This window comes from Crocuta crocuta, unplaced genomic scaffold (genome assembly GCF_008692635.1).
Source record: "Crocuta crocuta isolate KB4526 unplaced genomic scaffold, BGI_CrCroc_1.0 scaffold830, whole genome shotgun sequence".
NCBI classification, from domain to species: domain Eukaryota; kingdom Metazoa; phylum Chordata; class Mammalia; order Carnivora; family Hyaenidae; genus Crocuta; species Crocuta crocuta.
Window position 1 is genome coordinate 526,798 of NW_027531513.1, and position 23,505 is coordinate 550,302.

A 23,505-nucleotide genomic window follows, 5' to 3' on the forward strand; every position below is an offset into this window, starting at 1 on the left:
GTGGGGATACTTCAGCTAGCAATGATTTCAAGTACAATAATAGTGATTTGTAGCCAAATAGGAAAGTAAATTTCTGAAAGCATATTCCTTAAGCAGAAAAACTAATTTCAAGCTCTCTAAAACTCCTGTATTATGTTCCTGTGACAGATGTGGGATTTACTATCAGCCTGTGTCTCTGCCATGTATTACCTAAGTTGACCCCCAACTCAAAGTGCCCTTATTGTTCCTGATGCCCAGCTGCTGTTCGACACCATCTCTCATGAATTACTCAGTGACATAAGGAAATCTTACCTTTGGCTCACTGGCCGTGTCCACAGCCTTCCTGCTATTCAGAATAAATGTTCTCCTTATTGACCACATTTACAAAGAAAAACAATGCATTTTTGTAGGCTAGTAGGAAATTGATGGAGGGCTGCCTGTATACCCCTTTCTTGGGGAACAGTGACAATGCTTTGTGGTTTAAACATGTTCAATCAGTACCTGTCGACCACAATGGAGCCCTGGCCCTGCCCAGTCTCTACGCTACTGTTTCTTTTCTTTTTCAATTTTTTTTTTTACACAGGTTAGCAAATACAATTCAGTAAATGTAAAATAAATGTGATTTTAGGTCTTTTAAATGCTTTCTCATAAACAAGTTCACAAATCAGACAAAATACTATATGGGATTCAATTTCCAGACAAAATGTAATCTACCCATCCAAGAACCTTGGTGAATTTCAAGTAGACAAAAGCCACAACAGAGATCCGTGGGCTGCATGAAGCTAAAATGCCTGAATTGTCTGCTTCTGTACCTACCCACCAAGCACAGAGGCACAGAGCGAGTATTTATCAAATACTTGACATGTGGGAAGAAGGGTGGGAGGAAGGGGGAGGGAGGGAGAAAGGGATGAAGGTTGGAGGCAGGATGGGAGGTAGAGAGGGAAATAAAGAGGGAGGTAAGAAGGGAAGTAAACAAAGAGGTAGGAAAGAAGGAAGGATCCTGAGGGAAAACAGGGCACAGTTGAGAAGGAGGGGGAAGGAAAGAGACTCATATGACTTGAGCAGATGGTTCCGCCCTTTCTGTACCCCCACATTCCAAGTATATAGTAAATGGAAGAAGCTGGGAACGTTGAGGGGAAAAACTCAGTGGTTTTCTGTGTATCATGGGATGGTTAGAGTCAAGAATACAGACTATAGAAACAATTTAACCTTTTTCTGCCTCTTTCACTTCGATTTAAGCTAACCCATGTGAGCTTCTGTCCCCACAAATAACTAGATTACCAGAATCAAAATGTTGAAATTCAATGGTTGTGGTTCTGTGATTGAGCCCTTCAGGTGCGCTGGGCTGGGTTTCAGGCATCCCTGCCCCTGGGTGACAACCTGCCACCAGAGTGACAAAGCCCAGATCACTCCCAGCATTTCAGCAGCACAATAAATCATGAGATTGACATTAATATCACTGACCAGAACAAAACTTACAAAGGGCCAAACCAGATTTATCTTTTCAAGCTACAAAATAAAAGTTGAAATGACTTCTATATTTTCCGTAAAATGATAGCCATCAGGTGTGCCTTTCACAATTGAGCACGAACTCCTCATTTGGGGTCTCCACTTTGAACAATAATACTAGTACTGTGACTGGAAGTCTTGGGCTAAGTTTCTTCCTTCTGATTATCTGGGAGTGACAGGCAACTTCAGGGTGGGGGACTCTGCATGTGCAAACTCATCCCTTCCCTCTTCTAGATCTGCTTTCCTGCAAAGACACTGCCTTGGTCCACTGTCCTGAGGCACAAAGTACACAGCAAGCCTCTGCCCCTCACTGGGAGAACAGTTGTCCAGCACAGTGTAAGAATTGGTGAGTAATTCTCTCTCATTCCAGAGCTCAATCATTAGAAACCCACACCTAAACTATGTTCTTTCATAAAACCCAATCAGTAGCAAAGCTAACATTTTGATCTTCATCAGACTCTTTTATCTTAATTGGGTTAAAACTTGAAAAGAGAAATAAGGATGTCATTTATTACTGCGTCCACTCTGAAACCCAATAATATGTACCAAATTTTTATCCCACAGCTACTTTGATTTTTTTCAAAGTATAATCTATAGAAGAACAGGTTGAGCACTAGACTTGAAAATCAATTCATATATATCAACTTGTATACATACATATACATACATTAAGCATATGAAGATATGTCTATAATCATCTGAAGTATTAGCACTTTATCAAGTTTAGTGAAGCAGCAATATCACCCTCCTAACACAAACTGGATGATAGAAGATGCCATAGATAAATACAGGAACCTCTGTTTTACAAACTTCCTTTCAAAACACAACACTCATTGTTAGTGCACATCACTAGAAGAAGTTTTTAGAACAAAGACTGACAAATTCTCACCCACAGACAAATCTAGCTTGTAACCTGTTTTTGTACAAAGTGAGAGCTAAAATGATAGACTTTATATTTTTAAATGATTATAAAAAAGATTATGTAATAGAGACCATATGTGACCCACAAAGCCTAAAATATTTACTATCTGGTTCCTCCCTGAAAAAGCTTGCCAATTCCAGTTTAGAAAGACTCTCTCTCAACAGACACACACACACACACACACACACACACACACACCAATATTCTTGTCTCCTTTACTCCTCATCCTACCAATGGAGTGTGATGGTTCAAAGCATGAAGTCAACTAGGCTTGGGTTCCAATCTCAGCTCTGACATTATTGGCTGTGTGATCTTAAGCAAGTTACTTAACTCCTCTGAGCATCACTTTTCTGGTCTTTAAAAGGGAATGATATGCTGAGCGAAATAAGTCAGGCAGAGAAGGACAAATATATGTTTGCACGTATAGGAGGATTAGGAGGAACTTGACGGAGGAACAAGGGGGAGAAGAAGGGCGGAAATGGTGGGGGAAAGGGAGAGAAGCAAACCATGAGAGACTCTTGAATGCTGACAAAAACTGAGGACTGATGGATGTGGGGGGAGGGGGGGATGGGCATGGAGGAGGACACTTGTGGGGATGAGCACTGAGTGTTATGTGGAAACTAATTTGACAATAAACTATTAAAAAAATTTAAAAAAATTAAAAAAAAAGAAATTAAAGAAACTTCATACATATTTTAAAAGGGAATGATAATAGAACCTAACTGATAAGAGTTTTGGTGAAGTTTTCATAACATAAGATATGTAAGAAAGTTAGGTTATGCCTGGCATGTGGAATTGTCCAATATCAGTTACTATTAATCAAGTCTGTTTATGTTATTGCACTTCTTGGTCTGTGTACCCTCAAAAATTCACCATCCCTGGTCCCACAGTCCATCCCAGAAATAAATTATTCCTCATGTATCTAAAAACTACTGTTCTCATCAGTACAGTCATCTCACCTATTTCTATAATAACAAGCATGAAACTATTATTTTAAATTTTTTTTTTATTTCAAGGAGAGAGAGAGACAGCGCGAGCAGGGGAGGGTCAGAGAGAGAGGGAGTGACAGACTCTGAAATAGGCTCCAGGCTCTGAGCTGGCAGTCAGCACAGAGCCCTACGCGGGGCTCAAACTCACGAACCACGAGATCATGACCTAAGCCAAAGTCGGACCCTCAACCGACTAAGCCACCCAGGCGCCCCAGCATGAAACTATTATTAAGGCTGTAATTTAAGAATGATTCCCGAGGGAAATGCTACACTATAGGGCAGAGGTGCCTGGCAACCCTTCCAAACAGATGTGAAAATTCCACTGCATTTAGATCTTTTGTATGAAATATTTTAGAATGAGGGCAACCAGCTCCTTCCACAAAATAAGGGCTAAGTAATCATCTTCTCAATCAGGTAACTACAGAGGCCACTGAGCTCCTTGTCCACAGTGAAACAGAACACTGGGGTGATTTAGCATGAGTTTCTGTTTTCAAGCTATGCAAAAGGAAATTGTTTTTAATCATCTCTACATCTTTTGCCATTTTTGCAGGAGTTTCTAAACCTTTTATCCTGCCCTCTTTAGCTAGCCCACATCCAACATTTGCACTCATACTGAACTACAATTTTAACCTTTCCAAAAATCTATCCACAGAAGAATATATTCCCCCTCAGACACTGCCTGACTTCAACAGGAAAAGCAAAGGAGAGAGCTGCCACCTGAAGTCAGCCAACATTTGGGGTGATCAAGGAGTAGCTTCCTGTCTGCTCTGCGCCCTGAAGATTCTCAGTTCCACCTTACAGCATCACAGGAACACATTTCTTCAGAATTTTCAAAAACTGAAGAGTCTGCGTATAAACAAAGACTCCAGAGGCCAATTATTGATGTTAATAAATTATATTCATATAGCAGGTATGAAACTAAGATATGTTTAAAAATGTCGCATTTTTATTTGTGATAGCTTAAAATTTGTTTCGATCTGTCATTCTCTGGGGGTGGTGAAAATATAACCTCCGTGACCTCTTTCCCAGGGTGACCTCCAATTTCAAGAGCATGGGGCTGTACATCTGTGAAAAGGACCAGAGGAAAGCCTTTGGTGACAAGCGGTAGGAACAGCTGTCAGAAAAGTGATGAAGGGTGTGGAGAAAGAGCCAGACAGCCTGAGTATGAATCCTGGCTCTGCCACTTACTATGAGACCACAGGAAGGCACTTGACACTTCTGTGCCTCAGTTTTCTCATCTGTAAAGGAGGGATAATCATAGTACGTATGTCACAGTGTTGCCATGTGTAATAAGTAAGTTAATATTTATTAAGTACTTGCACAACCTTTGGTGCTTGGTAAGCATTAGATAAGTATTTGTTAAATAAATAATGAATAAATACTATCTAGTTGTGAAGCCATCAACTGAAACCCCAATCTGACTGCAACTCTTTGTCTGTCATCCAAGCATGAGATGTTCCTTATTTCTGTCCAAATAGCCACATCAGTCCAGTGGATTTTTCTGCTTCTACTCATTCTTGAGAGCAAGGAAATCATCCAACTACTTTCACATCAAATAGGTATGTAGAAAATCCCTGGGAGGCTGTATTCCCACCAATAAATGAAAGCAAGTGTTATAATTACATAAACATATCCAATGTGAAGCTGTTATTTTAGTTGTAATTCCCTAGGTCTTCAAAGAATACCAATGTTTTTTTGCTTCACAAGAAAAAAATACCATGCAAATGTTAACTTAAAATTCAAAATTTACTGTCTCTAAAGTCAAACAGAAGGAAAAACAAACCCATTTGTTCAAACACTTGTGATTTTCCTGTCTTCCACATAGGAATGCCATTTTAAGTCAGAAAATGATTTTAGCCTTGATCCCTAAAAACCCTCAAGGTAAAACATTGTAACTTAGATGCTTCTAATTAGGCAAACTTCAAAGAAACACTAGCTGGGAAAATCCCAAAGTATACTGCCAAACTGTAGAAAGAAGTCTTATAAACACATAGTGATATTTTACACTAATAATGAACTACATGATTCTTCTAGGTCTGAGACAGCTGATATAATAGCCAATAGCCATATGTGGCTTGTGAGTACTTAAAATGTGGAAAGTCCACATGGAGATTTGCTCTAATACATATCAGATTTCAAGGACTAAGTATTAAGAAAAGGTACAAAATACCCCAATAATTTTTTATATTGATTCCATGTTAAAATGATAATGTTTGGGGGACACATACGTGGCTCAGTTGGTTGAGCGTCCAACTCTTAATTTCAGCTCAGTTCATGATCTCAGGGTCATGAGATCAAGCTCCACATAGGGCTCTGTGCTCAGCATGGAGCCTGCTTAAGATTCTCTTTCTCCCTCTTTCTGCACATGCATGCACATGCATACTCTCTCTCTAAAAAATAAAAAAAATAAAACTTTTATATTTCACATGTGGCTCACGTTACTTTTATGCATAGCACTGGCCTAGATAACATATAACTGAATCCTCTCAACTCAGAGTAATCAGATATTTCTGGTTAATAAAGATCGGTCAATCGACCTCTATCTTCTTTTTGCCCTTGAAAGAAAAGAAAACAATCTACATATGCTTTGTTAATTCTCTCTGTGGGAGGGGCCAGGATTAAATTATTTGTATCTTTGAGTAGAATGAGAAATGCTTACATTTTTCTTTCTGTATTTGTTTTTCCTTTGATTTTCTTTGTTTTATCTCATTTGAGTTCATATAGTAATTTGCTATAAAAATTTAGTGTAGTGATTTATAGTAATTTTCAATATCAATTAAATGTATCCAATAGTAGAGTCCTATTCATTATCTACTTCTTGCTACTTGGGCAGCCTTTGGAATGTATAATAGATTGAAAACCTAGAATCTTCATGATTAGAATCAATAGCTTCGGTTGGAGGAATAACGAAGAGGCAAAGGCTTGAGAATCACATTTCACATGTTCCGTCTCTAGAGCATCACAAGAGGCACCCTTTAATTATTCTGTTGACTGCTCTCCAAAACCAAGATAGAGTAGTCCTCTTTATCCACAGGGAATACATTCCAGGAACCCCAGAAGATGCCTTAAACCACAGGTAGTACTAAAACCTATATATACTGTGTTTTTAATTATACCTACATACCTATGAAAAAGTTTAATTTATAAATGAGGCACAGTAAGAGATTAGCGATGATAGCTAATTATAAAAAAAGATCAATTATAACAATATACTAAATAATAAATATATGCTATATTTTTATACACATGTAAATAACATACTGAAGTATTTTTAAAGTACACTTATAAATATATAAAATAGTTCTCTAAATAGGGGTGCCTGGGTGGCTCAGTTGGTTAAGTATCCAATGTCTGCTCAGGTCATGGACCCATGGTTTGTGGTTTCCAGCCCCACATGTCAACCCTGCTTGAGATTCTTTCTCTGCCCCTTCCCAACTCATGATTTCTCTCTTTCAAAATAAATAAACTTTAAATACATATATTTATAAATATATACTAACTATATACTAAATATATAAATAACAATATTACTTATATACTAAAGTAATAAAAGTTATATGAATGTGGTCTTTCTCTCTTAAAGTATCTTACTTTACTGTGCTCACCTTTCTTATTGTGATGATGTGAGATGGTAACATACCTCTGTGATAAGATGGAGAGAATCATGTAGGCATTGTGACACATCGTTAGACTACTACTGACCTTCCAAGGACATGTTAGAATGACTATCATCTGCTTCCAGATCATGGCTGACAGTGCAGAAAGTAAAACCACAGATAAAGGGGACTACTGTTTCTGAAACCAGTGAATCCACAGTAGGCTGACAATTCTTTAGGCATTGTTTTGATTTCCTATTCCATTCCTTTCATCAGCTGTTACAAGCCTTTCCCATCTCTGAAAGCCTAACTTCATCAAGTATCTGTGCCCTCTCCTGATAGCCTGTTGGATAGCTCCTCCCCAGTGTTTCCTCCATAAAAGCCACCTGCTCTACGTGGCCTACTCATAGCATGGCCCAATCATGTAGGTCCAGACCCACATCCACCTTTTACTGTTTTTTCAATAATCAATCCAATGAATGATCCATTCAAACAGGGCTCCTAAACCAAATCTCCCCAAGGGCTCCCTCACTATTTGCAAATAGATCCCTGAAATGCAGAAACTTCTGGGAACATTGATATACTTATGGAGTAAGAAAGAAAAGAAGGCTTCAGCCCTTTGCTGTATGAGCAGAAATCATTAAAACAATGAAATCTCTGGAATGTAAGTCAAAGTTATTTGTTAGTAGGTACTATCTCTAATTTGGGGAGGCATAGCTGAACTATACGCTAATAGAATCACCTAACACATTGATATAAATGATGGTGTTGAAGTGGACCCAGAACAAATGGAAGTACAATGTGTGTACTGCATCAGCATATCCTCAAGTAGAGAGCCACTCATTGAGGAGCCCCTAGAAGTGTCCACAAACTTGGCAAGAAGCACTAGACTATAGCTTTATTTATGCCTAGTGGGGTCACAAAGACAAAGTATGTCCCCCAAAGAAAAGGACTAAGATGGAATAAACAAATACGTCAAATGACAGATCTTTATTAACCAGAAATATCTGATTACTCTGAGTTAATACACGGGATTCAGTTATATGTTATCTAGACCAGTGCTATGCATAAAAGTAACATGAGCCACATGTGAAATATAAAAGTTTCATTTTTTTTAATTTTTAGAGAGAGAGCACACATGTGCATGCATGTGCAGAAAGAGGGAGAGAATCTCAAACAGACTCCATGCTCAGCACAGACCCCTATGTGGAGCTTCATCTCAGGGCCATGAACTGAGCTGAAATTAAGAGTTGGATGCTTAACTGACTGAGTCACCCAGGTGTCCCTCAAACATTGTCATTTTAACATGTAATCAAAAATAAAGAAGGTAGGAGGACTCAGTCTTATTTGCTGTTTGTCTCTTCTATTAAACTAAACCACTACATTCCTTGGATTGCACACACGCATAGATTCATCTATGGATACACCTCATACTTCCCAAATGTCTAGCAGACATAAATCAAATTCCCCAATAGAGTAAATTTTAATTAACTAACAGGCTGGGTTGATTCCACCACATCAAGGCATTAAAATTAAAAGCAGATTTTCATTTGAGACAGAAAAGTGTGTGTAAAAGATTAATTTTTGTGCATGGTGTGAGAAAATGGCCTAGTTTCATCCTTCTGCATGTTGCTGTCCAGTTCTCCCAGCACCATCTGTTAAAGAGGCTGTCTTTTTTCCACTGGATACTCTTCCCCGCTTTGTCAAAGATTAGTTGGCTGTACATCTTTGGGTCCAGCTCTGAGTTCTCTATTCTATTCCATTGGTCTATCTGTCTGCTTTTGTGCCAATACCATACTGTCTTGATGATTACAGCTTTGTAGTAGAGGCGCTGGCAAGGATGTGGAGAAATGAGCACCTTCCTACACTGTTGGTAGGAATGTAAACTAGTGCAGCCCCTCTGGAAAACAGTGTGGAGGTTCTTCAAAAACTTAACAATAGAACTCCCCTATGACCCAGCAATAGCACTGCTAGGAATTTACCCTAGGGATACAGGAGTGCTGATGTATAGGGGCACATGGACCCCTATGTTCATAGCAACACTCTCAACAATAGCCAAAACATGGAAAGAGCCTAAGTGTCCATCAATGGACGAATGGATCAAGATGTGGTTTATCTACATGGCAGTGAGAAAGAATGAAATCTTTAATGGAAATGTGGTTTATCTACATGGCAGTGAGAAAGAATGAAATCTGGCCATGTGTAGCAACATGGATGGACGTTGAGGGTGTTATGCTGAGTGAAATAAGTCAGGCAGAGAAGAACAGATACCATATGTTTGCATGTATAGGAGGATTAGGAGGAACTTAACGGAGGACCGTGGGGGAGAAGAAGGGGGAAAATAGTGGGGGAGAGGGAGAGAGGCAAACCATGAGAGACTCTTGAATGCTGAGAACAAACTGAGGACTGATAGGGGTGGGGGGGAGAGAAAGGGGGGTGATGGGCATGGAGAAGGACACTTGTGGGAATGAGCACTGGGTGTTATATGGAAACCAACTTGAGAATAAACTATTTAAAAAAAAACGATTAATTTTAACAGGCTCTCATTTAAAGCATTAGTTTCTTTACATTTTGTGTGTGGACGAGTTACTGGGTGCTTATTTCCATTGAATGCGGATTTCCAGTCCAAATGAGGAGATCTAGGGCTGGCCTCAAATAAAGGCATTTTTAACAAACGCTCCAAGTAACTTTTATGCAAGCATTTGCATGGTCCACATGTTCAGAAATTCTGACTTTAAACCCGGGCTCTGATGTATCACACTTTATATTAGATCCTCAAGTGACTCATGTACATGGTTTAAGGAAGGGGAAAGAGATCTAAGGAGGCAAAAAGTTTCTGAAAGTGTTCTTATTCCCAAAGAATAAACCCTACTCTCTTGGCCCACCTGTGCTTCTTACGTAAATCACATAGTTAAAAATGTTCCTTTCTGCAAAGTTTGACTCAGAAGTGTATTTTGCAAAGGCTTAGTGAATTTCAATCGTTCTCAAATTCTATTATGTGCTTTGGAGAAGAAGGGGGCAATTTCTCACTGTCCCCAGTAAGAGAAGTATTTTATTTTACTAAAATCCTAAAATGGGTAGGAAGAAAACTGGCTGGGAATTTGCAGTAAGAATGAAGCTTGCTATTGTGTTAATTCACAAGCCCTGAAGTCTAGAGCAATACAACACAAGGACAGGGAGTGCTTCAGGGAGAGGAGTGTTCTTCTGTGTGGAAGTCAAGAATTTCCAGCACCTGAAAGCCATAATCATCATAGATTTCCTCAAGTTCTATGTTGCTTTTAGGAAACCAATAACCTAAAAATAGATACATGAAGATTTGCTCGAGTTTGACAGAGTAACTTTGGTTCTACAACTACAAAAGCCCAAATTGAGCCAGAAAGGAGTATTCGAAACTTTTCCAATACAGCTAAAAAAGGAAACACAAACATCTTTTAGGTAGGAACAAGATATTTTAAAAAGAGGGGGGGATTAGAAATCCAAAAAGATTGAGACGAGGAGACCTTTTTTGAGAGTGGCCTGAAGCCATCTTGACTGGCATTTATCCTAATCTGGACCTCTTTCTTTAATTTTGCCACTTTTCCATTCTGAATGTGTCTTCATCTTGTGCTTTCTTCTCTATTACAGCTCACTAGAAAGAACTGGACTTGAGATCAGAAGAACAACTGATTACTATTGCTGTTATGGTCTGAAGTTTTGTCCCCCTAAATTCATAGGTAGAAGTCCCAACCCCCTGAATTTCAGAGTCTGATGGTATTTGGAGATGGTACCTTAGACAGGTGGTTAAAGTAAAATAAGGCTATTAGGATGGGCCTTACCCTCATCTCACTGGTTTCCTTATAAGAAGAAATTTGGACACAGAGACACCAGGGATGCGTATACAAAGAGAAAAAACAACTAAGGACACAGCAAGAAGGCAGCCATCTCCAAGCCAAGAAGAGAGGTCTCAGAAGATATCAAACCTGCTGGCACCTTGGTCTTAGACTTCTTGATTCCATATATCTGTTTATGCCTTTAAACCAGACATAGACACAACTAACCCTATCTACACAGAATTGTTAAGGTAAATTATATATTACCCAAAAAAGCTACAAATAGGGTGATACAAATGTGATCCCTAAGATAGTTTAATATGAGAATTATTTCCCTGGTGCTCTCCCATTCTTGTGTTTAAAGCTAGCTATGGCATCAGGAGGCATTAATATGCCCACTGCTGTCACTGAGAGTCAGAGGCTGATAGCTGTTATGCTACAAGGTGGGGATACCTGATTTATTTGTGCTCCTTTGCTCAAATCATTGACAGTTGAGGATAAAGAGAGGTAAATATTAAGTATGAATAAGGTTCTCTAGCCCATCTCACTTTCTGTAAGTCTGAAAATAATAACAAGTATTCCAAGTTGGAAAAGGAAAAAAAAAAAGATCATCCCAACATTTACTCTTGTTAGATAGTTTAAAACAAGGAAGGAAAAGCTAAAAACATTGACATTTGGAAAATGAATTGGGAGGAAATAAGAGCCAGTAAGGAATTTTAATGAGAGTTCTGTAATGTATTGAAGGAATAATTACAAAAATGAAAAGTATTCAAAAAAGACTGAAACAAATAATTAAAATGCATTTGAATTCAATTTAAGGGACTATGGAAGGCAATGTAGTTATATAAGGTATTTTAAAAAAATAGAAATAAAAAATGATTCTAAAAATATCCCTGTTCTTTTAAGGAATACTGAAATATTTGCTTTAAAAATAAGCAGACATTACAAAAATAGTAAATGTACAAAGTCAAATATTTTATTTCAAATTAAAATGCCCTTTCAGTACTCAGATATCTTAGAAATGAGTTCATAGGAGCTAAAAGTCTGAAAAACTAAGTTGTTCTCCTGAAATGGGAAAAAATAAAGATTTAAAGAACATTGTATCTTTTAATGGATTATTTAGACAAATGTCTTGATTTTTAGAAAGTTCTAATTTTCTTCTAAGATGTGATTCTCAAACTTCAGTATACATCAAATCATCTAGAAGCTAGTAATCCCCAGATTTTCTGATTTATGAGGCTTGGAATAAAGCTCAAGACTTTGCATTTGTGACAAATTTCAAAGTGAGGATGATGCTGCTGGCCTCAGCTCGCTTTGTGAACTAATATTCTATGACAAAGATGTTGGAGTTCACTTGAACACAAAGGATTGAATATATTCATTTATTTACACAAAATGCTGCTGAGTATTTGCATTTATGTCAGTTCTCTCCCATTAAAAACAAGCTTCAAGAGATAGAAAACAAATAGATAAGAGGTAATTGGCCCAGAGGACCACAGAAAGTTGAAAGCTAAGCGCCATTTGGAAACAGTCAGTATCAGACTGAAGTATGCAAGGCTCAAGAACTGCAAGAATTGGATACCTTTAAAAAAAGAGTAAAGGTAGGACTGAAAATAGGACAATTGGTTCAAAATCTTTAAAAGGAGCAACTAGGGGCGCCTGGGTGGCTTAGTCGGTTAAGCGTCCGACTTTCGCTTAGGTCATGATCTCGCGGTTCGTGGGTTCGAGCCCCGCATTGGGCTCTGTGCTGACTGCCAGCTCAGAGCCTGGAGCCTGTTTCAGTCTGTGACTCCCTCTCTCTCTAACCCTCCCCTGCTCACGCTGTCTTTCTCTCTCTCTCCTAGAAATAAGTAAAAATCTTTAAAAAAAAAAAAATAAAAGGAGCAACTAAGCCCCAGATCTCCTTCTATAACCCAGCAGAACAGAAGGCTGCATGTTTATCATTTGAAGAGGTTAAAGTATGAAGGAGGAACCTGGCAAAGCTTGAGAAGTGCTTTACTAAAAAGCCAAGGACATAAATGGTAAATCTACACACTGATAAGTGAGACAATACAGACCTCCCACCCCACCTCCATCTCTGGCTTCTTCCCTTGGTCCCTACCCAAAATACTAACTGACAAGCAGAAAATTGACAACTTTCTCCATGGTGAAATTAATCAGATCAAGAGAAAACACCCATTGATACTGATATTAGGGATTCCCCAATAACATAGGATCACTCTCCAGTTATCCAGTTATTGAAGGCCAGTGAATACACCCCATGCACACACAAACAGGTTCCAATTAGTATTGTAGTGCCTTGCTCTGAAGTATGAATTGTTACCCAAGTGTAATCAGGTATTAGAGGAAACAAAGTTAAAAAAGCAACAATCCAAACAATAAGTTAACAATTATAAATAATGTTTTTAAAAGGAAAGAAAAAATAAATGTTTTTAAACATTTAAAAAAAAATAATGTTTTACATCCATGAAAAAGAGCAGGATGTAATTTTAATTTTCTTAAAGGAATACTCTGAGAACAACAAATATTAAATCATGGTGACAGAAAATGGAAAATAAAGCTGAGAAATCTCCAAGAAGGTATAGTAATAAAGCAAAAAGAGATAGAAAGTGTTCCTATAAGACAGTGGTGACCAACTGGACGTGATTTTGCCTCTTACAGGACATTTAGCAATGTCTGGAGACATCCAGGGTTGTCACAATGGAGGAGATGGCCACTACTGTCATCTAGTGAGTAGAGGAAATTTGCTGCTAAACATTCTCGAATGCACAGTACAGTTCCCCACAACAAAAATCTCTCCCCAGATGTCAGGTGGCAAGGTTGAGAAACCCCACCATAAGATAATGCAGCCACTTTCCATCTTCTGTAAAAATAAACAAATTAACAAGAGCAAATGAACTGCCCATAATCCACACTAACAATATAAATAGGAGTCAAAGAAAATACTGTGAACTTCAAGTTGCTTGCAAATAAGGAAATAAGTGTCCAAATCCAGTATGGAAAATCAGGGCAGAGAATATATTAAAGATGGAAGGAAAAGGGAGGAGCAGGCAGGGGAAAGAAGGAAAGAGAGAGAGAGGGTCTAGGATGAGTACTAAACAAAATAAGCCCTAGAGGAAGAAAGTCAACCCAAAGTATGGAAATATACTGGAAACAGGTCTCAGTTGGCTACAAATGGCATCTAGTAAATCAAAAGAAAAGGGCTTGAGAGAATACAGAACCCAGAACATATCCTGGGGCAGGCATGCTGTGGTGCCATGTGGAAATTAAGGGTCCCACAGCAGCAAAAGGCAATCACAATCTGAACACACACCAACAACCCTTTCCTCCCCATTTCACAATAAAAACAAACAGCAAACAACAACAAGAAAAACTAGAAAGCCACCCAAACTTCTCATCCTTGGTTTGTAAGTATAATTGGTGGTCCCAAAAAAGTATTAATCATTCTCTGAAGAGATTTAATCTCTTCAAGGAGCCTTCTGCATAACTGCATACACTGATCTTTCTGAGGTATAAGGAAAAGTTTGTCCAGCCAATCACAGCTTTTTCTCTAAAACACAATTTTCTGTCCATTAATCTCTTAATTTTAACATCTTTTGCAAGCCAAATAGATTAAGAATTTCTCCAATCAAGTCCTGGTTCCTTTTCTTTTAAAAGTTCTTCCCTCAGAAGTTTATACAATATAGGCCTACATCAAAAACCAAGAAAAAACCCTCAAATAGAAAACCTAATTTTGCACCTCAAGGAGTAAGAGAAACAAGGACAAATAAAACCAAAACCCAGCACAGGGAGGAAATAATAAAAATTAGAGCAAAAATTACTGATACAGAAAGTAAAAAACATAACAAACAGATAAATGAAACAGGAGCTGGTTCTTTGAGAAGATCAACTAAATCAATAAACCTCAAGCAAGCCTCATTAAAAAAGGGAAAGAGAGCCCAAATAAAATCACAAATGAAAAAGGAGAAATAACAACCAACACCATAGAAATACAAACAATTTTAATAGAATATTATGAAAACATATATGCCAACAAATTGGACAGCTTAGAAGTGGATAAGTTCCTAGAAACATAATGTAGCAAAACTAAAGCAGAAAGAAACAGAAAATTACAACAGACTAATTGCAGGCAATAAAATTGAATGAGTAATTTAAAAATTCCCAACAAATTTAAGAAACAAAACAGATGAACATATGGGAAGGGGTGGGGGGAAGAGAAGAGGGAAACAAAGCACATGAGACTCTTAATGATAGAGAATAAACTGTGGGCTGATGAAAGAAGGTGGGTGAGAGATGTACTAGATGGGTGAAGGGGAATAAGGAGAGTACTTGTAGTAATGAGCACTGGGTGTTGTGAGTGATGAGTCACTGAATTATACCCCTGAAATAAATAATCCACTAGAATCAAGTAACTAAAATTTAAAAAATTCTCTGGGGTGCCTAGGTGGCTCAGTCAGTTAAATGTCCAAATTCAGCTCAGGTCATGATCTCTTGGCTCATAATGTCGGGACCCATGTCAGGTTACATACTAACAGTCCAGAGCCTAGAGCTTACTTCAGATTCTTTTTCTCTCCCCCCTCCCTGCCCCTCTCCACTCATACTCTGTTGTCTCACTCTCTCAAAGATAAAACATTTTAAAAAAACCTGTTTTTTAATTCTCAACAAACAAAAGTCCAGGACCAGACAGCTTCACAGGCAAATTCTATGAAACATTCAAACAAGAGTTAATCCTGTCCTCCTCAAACTATTCCAAAAAATACAAGAGGAAGGAAAACTTTCAAATTCATTATTTGAGTCCAATATCACCCTGATATCAAAAACCAGATAAAGATACCACAAAAATAGAGTGAGAGAAAGAGGGAAAGAAGGAGAGAGAGAGAGAGAGAGAGAGAGAGAGAGAGAACTACAGACCAATATCTCTCATGAACATAGATGCATAATCCTCATCAAAATATTAGCAAACCAAATCCAACAATACATTTTAAAAAATCATGCATCATGATCAACTAGGACTTATTTCCAGGATGCAAGGGTGATTCAATATTCGCAAAACAATCAGCATGGTACCTCACATCCATAAGAGAAAGGATAAAAACCATATGATCATTTTGAAAGATATCAAAAAAGCATTTGACAAAGTACAATATTCATTCATGATTTTTTAAAAATCCTCTGCAAAGTAAGTGTAGAGGGAACATACCTCAATATAATAAAGGCCTTAAATGAAAAACCCACAGCCAACATCATACTCAATGGGGAAAAACTGAAAGCTTTCTCCTTAATATCAAGAAAAAGATAAGACTTTTATTCAGCAAAATACCACACAACAATTAGACACCAAAAAGAAATAAAAGGAATCCAAATTGGTAATAAAGATGCAAATGGATGATACTATATATATAAAATCCTAAAGATTCTCCCAAAAAACTACTAGAACTGATAAATATAAAATCAATAAAGTTGCAGGATACAAAATCAATGTACAGAAATCTGTTGCATTCTTATACACTAATAATGAAGCACAAGAAAATGAAGTTAAAAAACAATCTAATTTACAATTGCAACAAAAATAAAATATCTAGGAATAAACTTAACCAAAGAGGTTAAATGCTCTAATCAGAAAACTGAATATTCTGGTTTCTCTTCACATCATATAAATCTTTCCCCTTTTAATGAAAATTGAAATTGAAGACAACACAAAGAAATGCAAAGACATTCCATGCTATTGGATTGGAAAAACAAATATCACTCAAATATCTATACTACCCAAAGCAATCCTACAGATTTAATGCAATCCCTATCAAAATATCAACAGCATTTTTCACAGAACTAGAACAATTTTAAAATTTGTATGGAACCACAAAAGACCTCAAATAGCCAAATCAATCTTGAAAAAGAAAAACAAAACTGAAGCAATCACAATTCCAGATTTCAACTTATATTACAAAGTGGTAGTAATTAAAACAATAAGGCTCTGGAGAAGGGGCCAAGATGGCAGAGCAGCATGGAAATTCTCTATTTCTCTCATTCCTGAAATGGAACAAATTCAGTATCAAACCATTTTGCACACCTAGAAAACTGTTCTGATTTCACAGAGAACTGTGATTAACACAACATTCTGCATAACTTGAGCAACAGAACCAGCAGGTACATGGTGCTTAGAGATGAAGTGGGGGAGAAAGAAGCCACAGAATATAGGGAGCTATTTCGTGGGGAGAGGACAGAAAAAGAGGGGAGAGTGCAAGAAAAGCACCTCCCTCCTCAGAAGTAGCTGGAGAGAAAAGAAAGAGTGGAAATAACCACAAGTGACTGAACAAGAAAGGGAGAGAGAAAGGAGAGGGCTTCAATACAATTAGGACTCTATAAACAGGGGAGAGCAGTCAGAAATTCTGTAGCTCAATACCTGGTGGTGCTCTGGTGGGAAGGACAAATCCCCAGGAGCAGGCAGGAAGGTCTGAGGGTCCACAGGTCACACAGGGAGAAACAGTTCCCCTGGTAGGAGGTCATTTGGTAGAAGCCAAATGGCCTCCTCACAGGCAAAGGCCACAGCAGACCTCAGAGAATAGCCACGTTTGCTGGCATTGGAACAAAGATGCAAGCGTGCAGTGAAACCTGGCACCAGCTATGTGTTGTGTTTTGCCATAATTTCTACATCTCTGCTGCCGCGAGATTGCATGAACTTTTTCTGGGGAAAACTAGCACCTGGACACAATCTCTGAATCTCTGCAGCAGCATGATCACACTAACATTCCTGGGGGCAAGCCAGCACCTGACATTGTTCCCCTCCCCAGAGGGTTAGAGCAGGGCCAAGCCACAGGGCCCTCGGAAGCAGGAGGGTTAGAAACACAGACCCATGTGAGATGAAATCCAGGAGGGAGATGCTGCCTGGCAGGCTGATGGCTTGGATGTGGACAGTGTAGAAGCAGGAAGTGGACAGAAGCCACGGGCGAGGGAGGTGTGTTTGATTGCCAGTAGGTGAGAGTGAAGTATCCCTGTGCCAGAGACTGGGAAGCTAGGTGAAGCCATTTTCACCTCTTCTGTGTATGCGCATACATGCCCACATGCACACATGCCACACCTGTCATCCTAGTAAGCTAAGCAATGCCGTCTAGTAGAGAATGGAGCTGTTACACCAAGCTCCAGCCAACTGTGCCAACCAAGCCCTGGAGGACCACCACAAGTCTCTCTGCCTGCTTAGTGTATGGACTACAAGGTGCGACATAGTTTGACTTCTACAGGAAACTGGATGTAATTTCAGTCAGATTTCATTCTGTTCACTAGTCCATCAATTGGGGTTTTTTTGTTTTCTTTTATTTTGGTTTGTTTCTTTCTCTTTTCTTAATCTTGGGATACAGAAAGAGAAAACTTTATTTTCCATTTTTATAAAAAAAATATTATTTACTATAGTTTTTTTGTAAATTTTTTCTATTTTACTTTCTTCATTTCATTTTATTCTATTTTGCTATATACATTTGTTTTAATTTTTTTGGGTTTTTTTTTGTTTTAATTTTTAATGTTTTCTTACTTTTTTCTCTTTTCTGTGTCTCTTTTCTCTATTCTATCAAGCTTCTTTCAAAAACCAGATCAAAACACACCTAAGATCTAGTTTCCTTTAATTGATTTTTTCTGTTGTTTTGAAATTTTATTTTTTGTTTATTTTTTATTTCTTCTTTTACTTCCTCCAAATTGACAAGATGAAGGAATTCACCCCAAAAGAAAGAACAGGAAGAAATTACTTAATCAACACAAATATAGGCAAGATGTCTGAACTAGAACTTAGAAATGCAATAATTCTGGGGTTGAAAAAAGCATGGAATCCCTTTCCACAGAGATAAAAGTAGTAAAATCTAGTAAAGATGAATTTAAAAATGCTGTAACTGAGATGTAATCTAAAATGGTGCCATAGCAGCAAGGATGGATGAATCAGAGCAGTAAATCAGTGATATATAAGACAAAATTATGGAGAATAATAAAGCAGAGGAAAAAAGGGAAATTAAGTCAAAAGAGCACAATGGAAGAATTAGAGAACTCAGTGACTCATTAAAAAGGAATAACATCTGAATCATAGGAATCTTATAAGATGAAAAGAGAGAAAAAGGGATAGAAAGTTAATGTGAGCAAATCATATCAGAAAACTTTCCTAACCTGGGGAAACACACAGACATCAAAATCCAAGAAGCACAGAGAACTCCCATTAGATTCAACAAAAACTGTCCATCGACACAGCATATAATAGTCCAATTCACAAAATACACAGACAAGGAAGAATTATGAAAGCACAAGGAGGAAAAGTCCTTAACCTATAAGGGAAGACAGATCAGGTTCACAGCAGACCTATTCACAGTAACATGGCAGACCAGAAAGGAGCAGCAGTATATATTCAATGTGCTGAATCAGAAAAATATGCAGTCAAGAATTCTTTATCCAGCAAGGTTGCCATTCAAAAAAGGAGAGATAAAGAGTTTCCCAGACAAACAAAAATTAAAGGAGTTCATGATCACTAAACCAGTCCTGTAAGAAATGGTTAAGGGGGACGCTCTGAGGGAAGAAAAGATGAAACAAAACAAAAAAGACAAAAAGACTAGAAAGGGCCAAAGAGCACCACCAGAAACTCCAACTCTATGGGCAATACACTGGCAATAAATTCATATTTTTCAGTACTCACTTTAAATGTCGATAGACTAAACACTCTAACCAAAAGACATAGGGTATCAGAATACAGAAGAAAATCAGATCCATCAATATGCTGTTTACAAGAGACAATTTTTATACCTAAAGACATCTTCAGATTGAAAGTAAGGGGATGGAGAATGATCTATCATGCTAATGGTCGCCAAAAGAAAGCTGGAGAAGCCATATGTCTATCAATCTAGACTTTAAAATAAAGACTATAACAAGAGATGAAGAAGGGCATTATATCATAATTAAGGAGTCTATCTACAAAGATCTAACAATTGTAAACATTTATGCCCCCAACGTGAAAAACCCAAATATAAATCAATTAATCAAAAACATACAGAAATTCGTTGATAATAATACCATAATAGTAGGGAATTTCAACACCCCACTTACAGCAATGGACAGATCATCTAAACAAAAAATCAACAAGAAAACAATGGCTTTGAATGACACACGGGGCCAGATCAACTTAACAGATATATTCAGAACATTTTGTCTTAAAGCTGCAGAATATACATTTTTCTCAAGTACACATGGAACATTCTCCAGAATACATCACATACTGGGACACAAATCAGCTCTCAACAAGTACAAAAAGATCAAGATCGTACCGTGCATAGTTTTAGACCACAGTGCTATGAAACTTGAAATTAGCCACGAGAAAAAATTTGGAAAGACAACAAATACTTGGAGACTAAAGAGCATCCTACTAAAGAATAAATGGGTGAGGGCACCTGGGTGGCTCAGACAGTTAAACGTCCAACTTCAGCTCTGGTCATGAACTCACGGTTAGTGGGTTCAAGTCCCACACTGGGCTCTGTGCTGACAGCTCGGAGCCTGGAGCCTGTTCAGATTCTGTGTCTCCATCTCTCTCTGCCCCTCCCCCACTCGTTTTCTGTCTCTCTGTCTCAAAAATAAATAAAGCAAAAAATTTTTTAAAAAAAGAATAAATGGGTTAACCAAGAAGTTAAAGAGGAAATTAAAAAGTACATGGAAGCCAATGAAAGTGATAACACCACAGCCCAAAACCTCTGGTATGCAGCAAAGGCAGACATAAGAGGGAAGGATATAGCAATCCAGGCCTTCCTAAAGAAGGAAGAAATGTCTCAGATATACAACCTAACATCAAAGAGCTGGAAAAAGAAGAGTAAATAAAACCCAAAGCCAGCAGAAGGTGGGAAATAATAAAGATTAGAGCAGAAATCAATGCTATTGAAATCAAAGAAACAGTAGAACAGATCAATGAAATCAGGAGCTGGTTCTTTGAAAGAGTTAACAAAATTAATAAACCCGTAGCCAGTTTGAAAGAAAAAGACCCAAATAAATCAAGAATGAGAGAGGTGAGATCCCAACCAACACTGCAGAAATACAAACAATAAGAGAATATTATGAGCAATTATATGCCAATAAATTGGGTAATCTGGAAGAAAAAGACAAATTCCTAGAAACACATAAACTACCAAAACTGAAACAAAAAGGGCCAGAGTCCAGCTTCAGCCAATCCAGAGGTCCCTACAGGATGGACTGTGTCGGTGAAAGAGTGATGAGAGAGCCCCAAGATTCTTTCTGATCACCGGCAGGCATCTCTGTCCTGTCGGTTTTGGTGTCTTTATTTATAGGTCAAACGATAACATGACATCAGAAAATAGAATTTTTACAATGGATAATTCTCTATGATAAGAGGCTTTGGAAAGTGTCCAAAAACAGGTTTTATAGAAGTATTCTTGCAGAATTACCCCAATCATAGTGAAGTTGAGTAAATCTTACAACTAAGGAAATAACAGGGGGTTCTTAGTGAAAAACAGGATAACATACACATTTGTTTAAGTCAATAACGTTAAGATTAAGTCATAGGTTAAGTTGTATATAGATAGGCTAGAAGTCATTATGTCTGGCTCACAAGAGGAAGAATCTATTTGATCTAGTTAATAAATTGCTTGTCCAAACTTTTTTATTTGATGCTGAATGCATAAACACCATGGGGGTCCTAAACGTGTCAGCCTTTGTATTTGGTTTTGTGTTTTAACTACTCTTTATCCATCCTCATCACAGCTGCCAGCATAAGGGAAGGTATTTGTAGAATGCAGGCCTTGGGGAAGAGACTGCTATACATCACCAATTAGCAAAGGTATATGTAGTAACTTATATTTTGCCCTTATCTGTTCTTTATCTCTAAATTAGGCTCTTTGTCTCTGGGCCAGACTTAATTGTAACTCTTGTGTTCTTAACCCCCTTTATATCTATGTCTTGGATCTAGAAGGCCCATTGGAAGAGCCTTTTGACAAATATCTATAGTGCTTTTATCTAAAATCTCTTTTGTAGGGGCAGGAAGATGCTTTTCCTTAAGAGGTATCTATGTGGGGAATATCGGTCTGATTTGGAATATTATGAGGCCTGGTCAATACCAGCAGGCTCATTTCCAACATGAGCCAGTATTAACAGAAGGAGATACCAGTTTTCAGTACTCATGGCAGGAGGTTGTGCAAACGCTGCCATTTCCTTGCTGTGACTGTGTCATCCAGCAAGGCCAGTGCGGCTCCCAGCAAAAAAGAAATAAAAAATTTGAGCAGACCTATAACCAGTAACAAATTGAATTAGTAATAAAAAATATTCCAAAAAACAAGAGTCCATAGCTGGATGGCTTTCTAGGGGGATTCTACCAAACAATTAAGAAGAATAAACATCTATTCTTTTGAAGCTGTTCCCAAAAATAGAGCTGGAAGGAAAACCTTCAAACTCATTCTATGAGGCCAGCATTACCCTAATTCCAAAACCAGACAAAGGGGGTGCCTGGGTGGCTCAGTCGGTTAAGTGTCCGACTTCGGCTCAGGTCATGACCTCAAGGTTCATGGGTTCGAGCCCCTCATCGGGCTCTGTGCTGACAGGTAGCTCACAGCCTGGAGCCTGCTTCAGATTCTGTGTCTCCCTCTCTCTCTGACCCTTCCCTGCTCACGCTGTCTCTCTCTCTCAGAAATAAATATTAAAAACAAACAAACAAACAAAGACCCCACTTTTGATTTGGGCCTGGGATGCAGGGCTGGTTAAGTATCTGCCAATCAATCAAGGTGATACACCACATTAATAAAAGAAAGGACAAGATCCACATGATCCTTTCAATAGATGCAAAGAAAGTATTTTACAAAATACAGCACACCTTCTTGATAAAAACCCTCATGAAAGTAGGAATCGAAGGATCATACCTCAAGATCATAAAAGCCATATCCAAAAGACCCACCACTAATATCATCCTTAATGGGGAAAAACTGAGAGCTTTTCCCCTAAGGTCAGAAACACAACAGAGATGTCCATTCTCACCACTGTTATTCAACACACGATTACAAGTCCTAGCCTCAGCAATCAGACAACACAAATAAATAAAAGGCATCCAAATAGGCAAGGGGGGGGGGGAGTCAAACTTTCACTCTTCCTAGATGATATGATACTCTATTTGGAAAACTCAAAATATTCCACCAAAAACCTGCCAGAACTGATCTGTGAATTCAGCAAAATCACAGGATACAAAATCAATGCACAGAAATCGGTTGCATTTCTAGAAACCAAAAACGAAACAGTAGGAAGAGAAAACAAGGAATTGATCCCATTTACAATTGCACCAAAACCCATAAAATACATAGGAATAAACCTAACTAAAGAGGTGAGAAATCTATACACTGAAAAATTATAGAAAGTTTATGAAAGAAATTGAAGAAGACACAAAAAAGTGGGGAAATATTCCATCGTCATGGATTGGAAGAACAAATATTGTTAAGATGTCGATACTAACCAAAGCAGTCTACATATTCAATGCAATCCCTATCAAAACACCACTACCAGTCTTCACAGAGCTAAAACAAATAATCATAAATTTCTATGGAACCAGACCCCGACTAGCCAAAGCAATCCTGAAAAAGAAAATCAAAGCTTGAAACATCACAATTCCAGACTTCAAGATGTATTACAAAACTATAATCATCAAGATGGTATGGTACTGGCACAAAAACAGATACTTAGATCAATGGAAC

At 38.0% G+C, this 23,505-nt stretch overlaps 1 protein-coding gene across 1 annotated transcript in view; it reads left to right on the forward strand.

Moving 5' to 3' along the window:
* The window catches only part of LOC144238566 (uncharacterized), a 55,711-nt gene that overhangs the window by 16,415 nt on the left and 15,791 nt on the right, over positions 1–23,505 (forward strand). The window contains exons 2-3 of the mRNA XM_077772382.1: positions 1,723–1,834; positions 4,052–4,309. Of these exons, the coding sequence (XP_077628508.1) occupies positions 1,723–1,834; positions 4,052–4,309 (370 nt within the window). The remainder of the gene's footprint in view (positions 1–1,722; positions 1,835–4,051; positions 4,310–23,505) is intronic.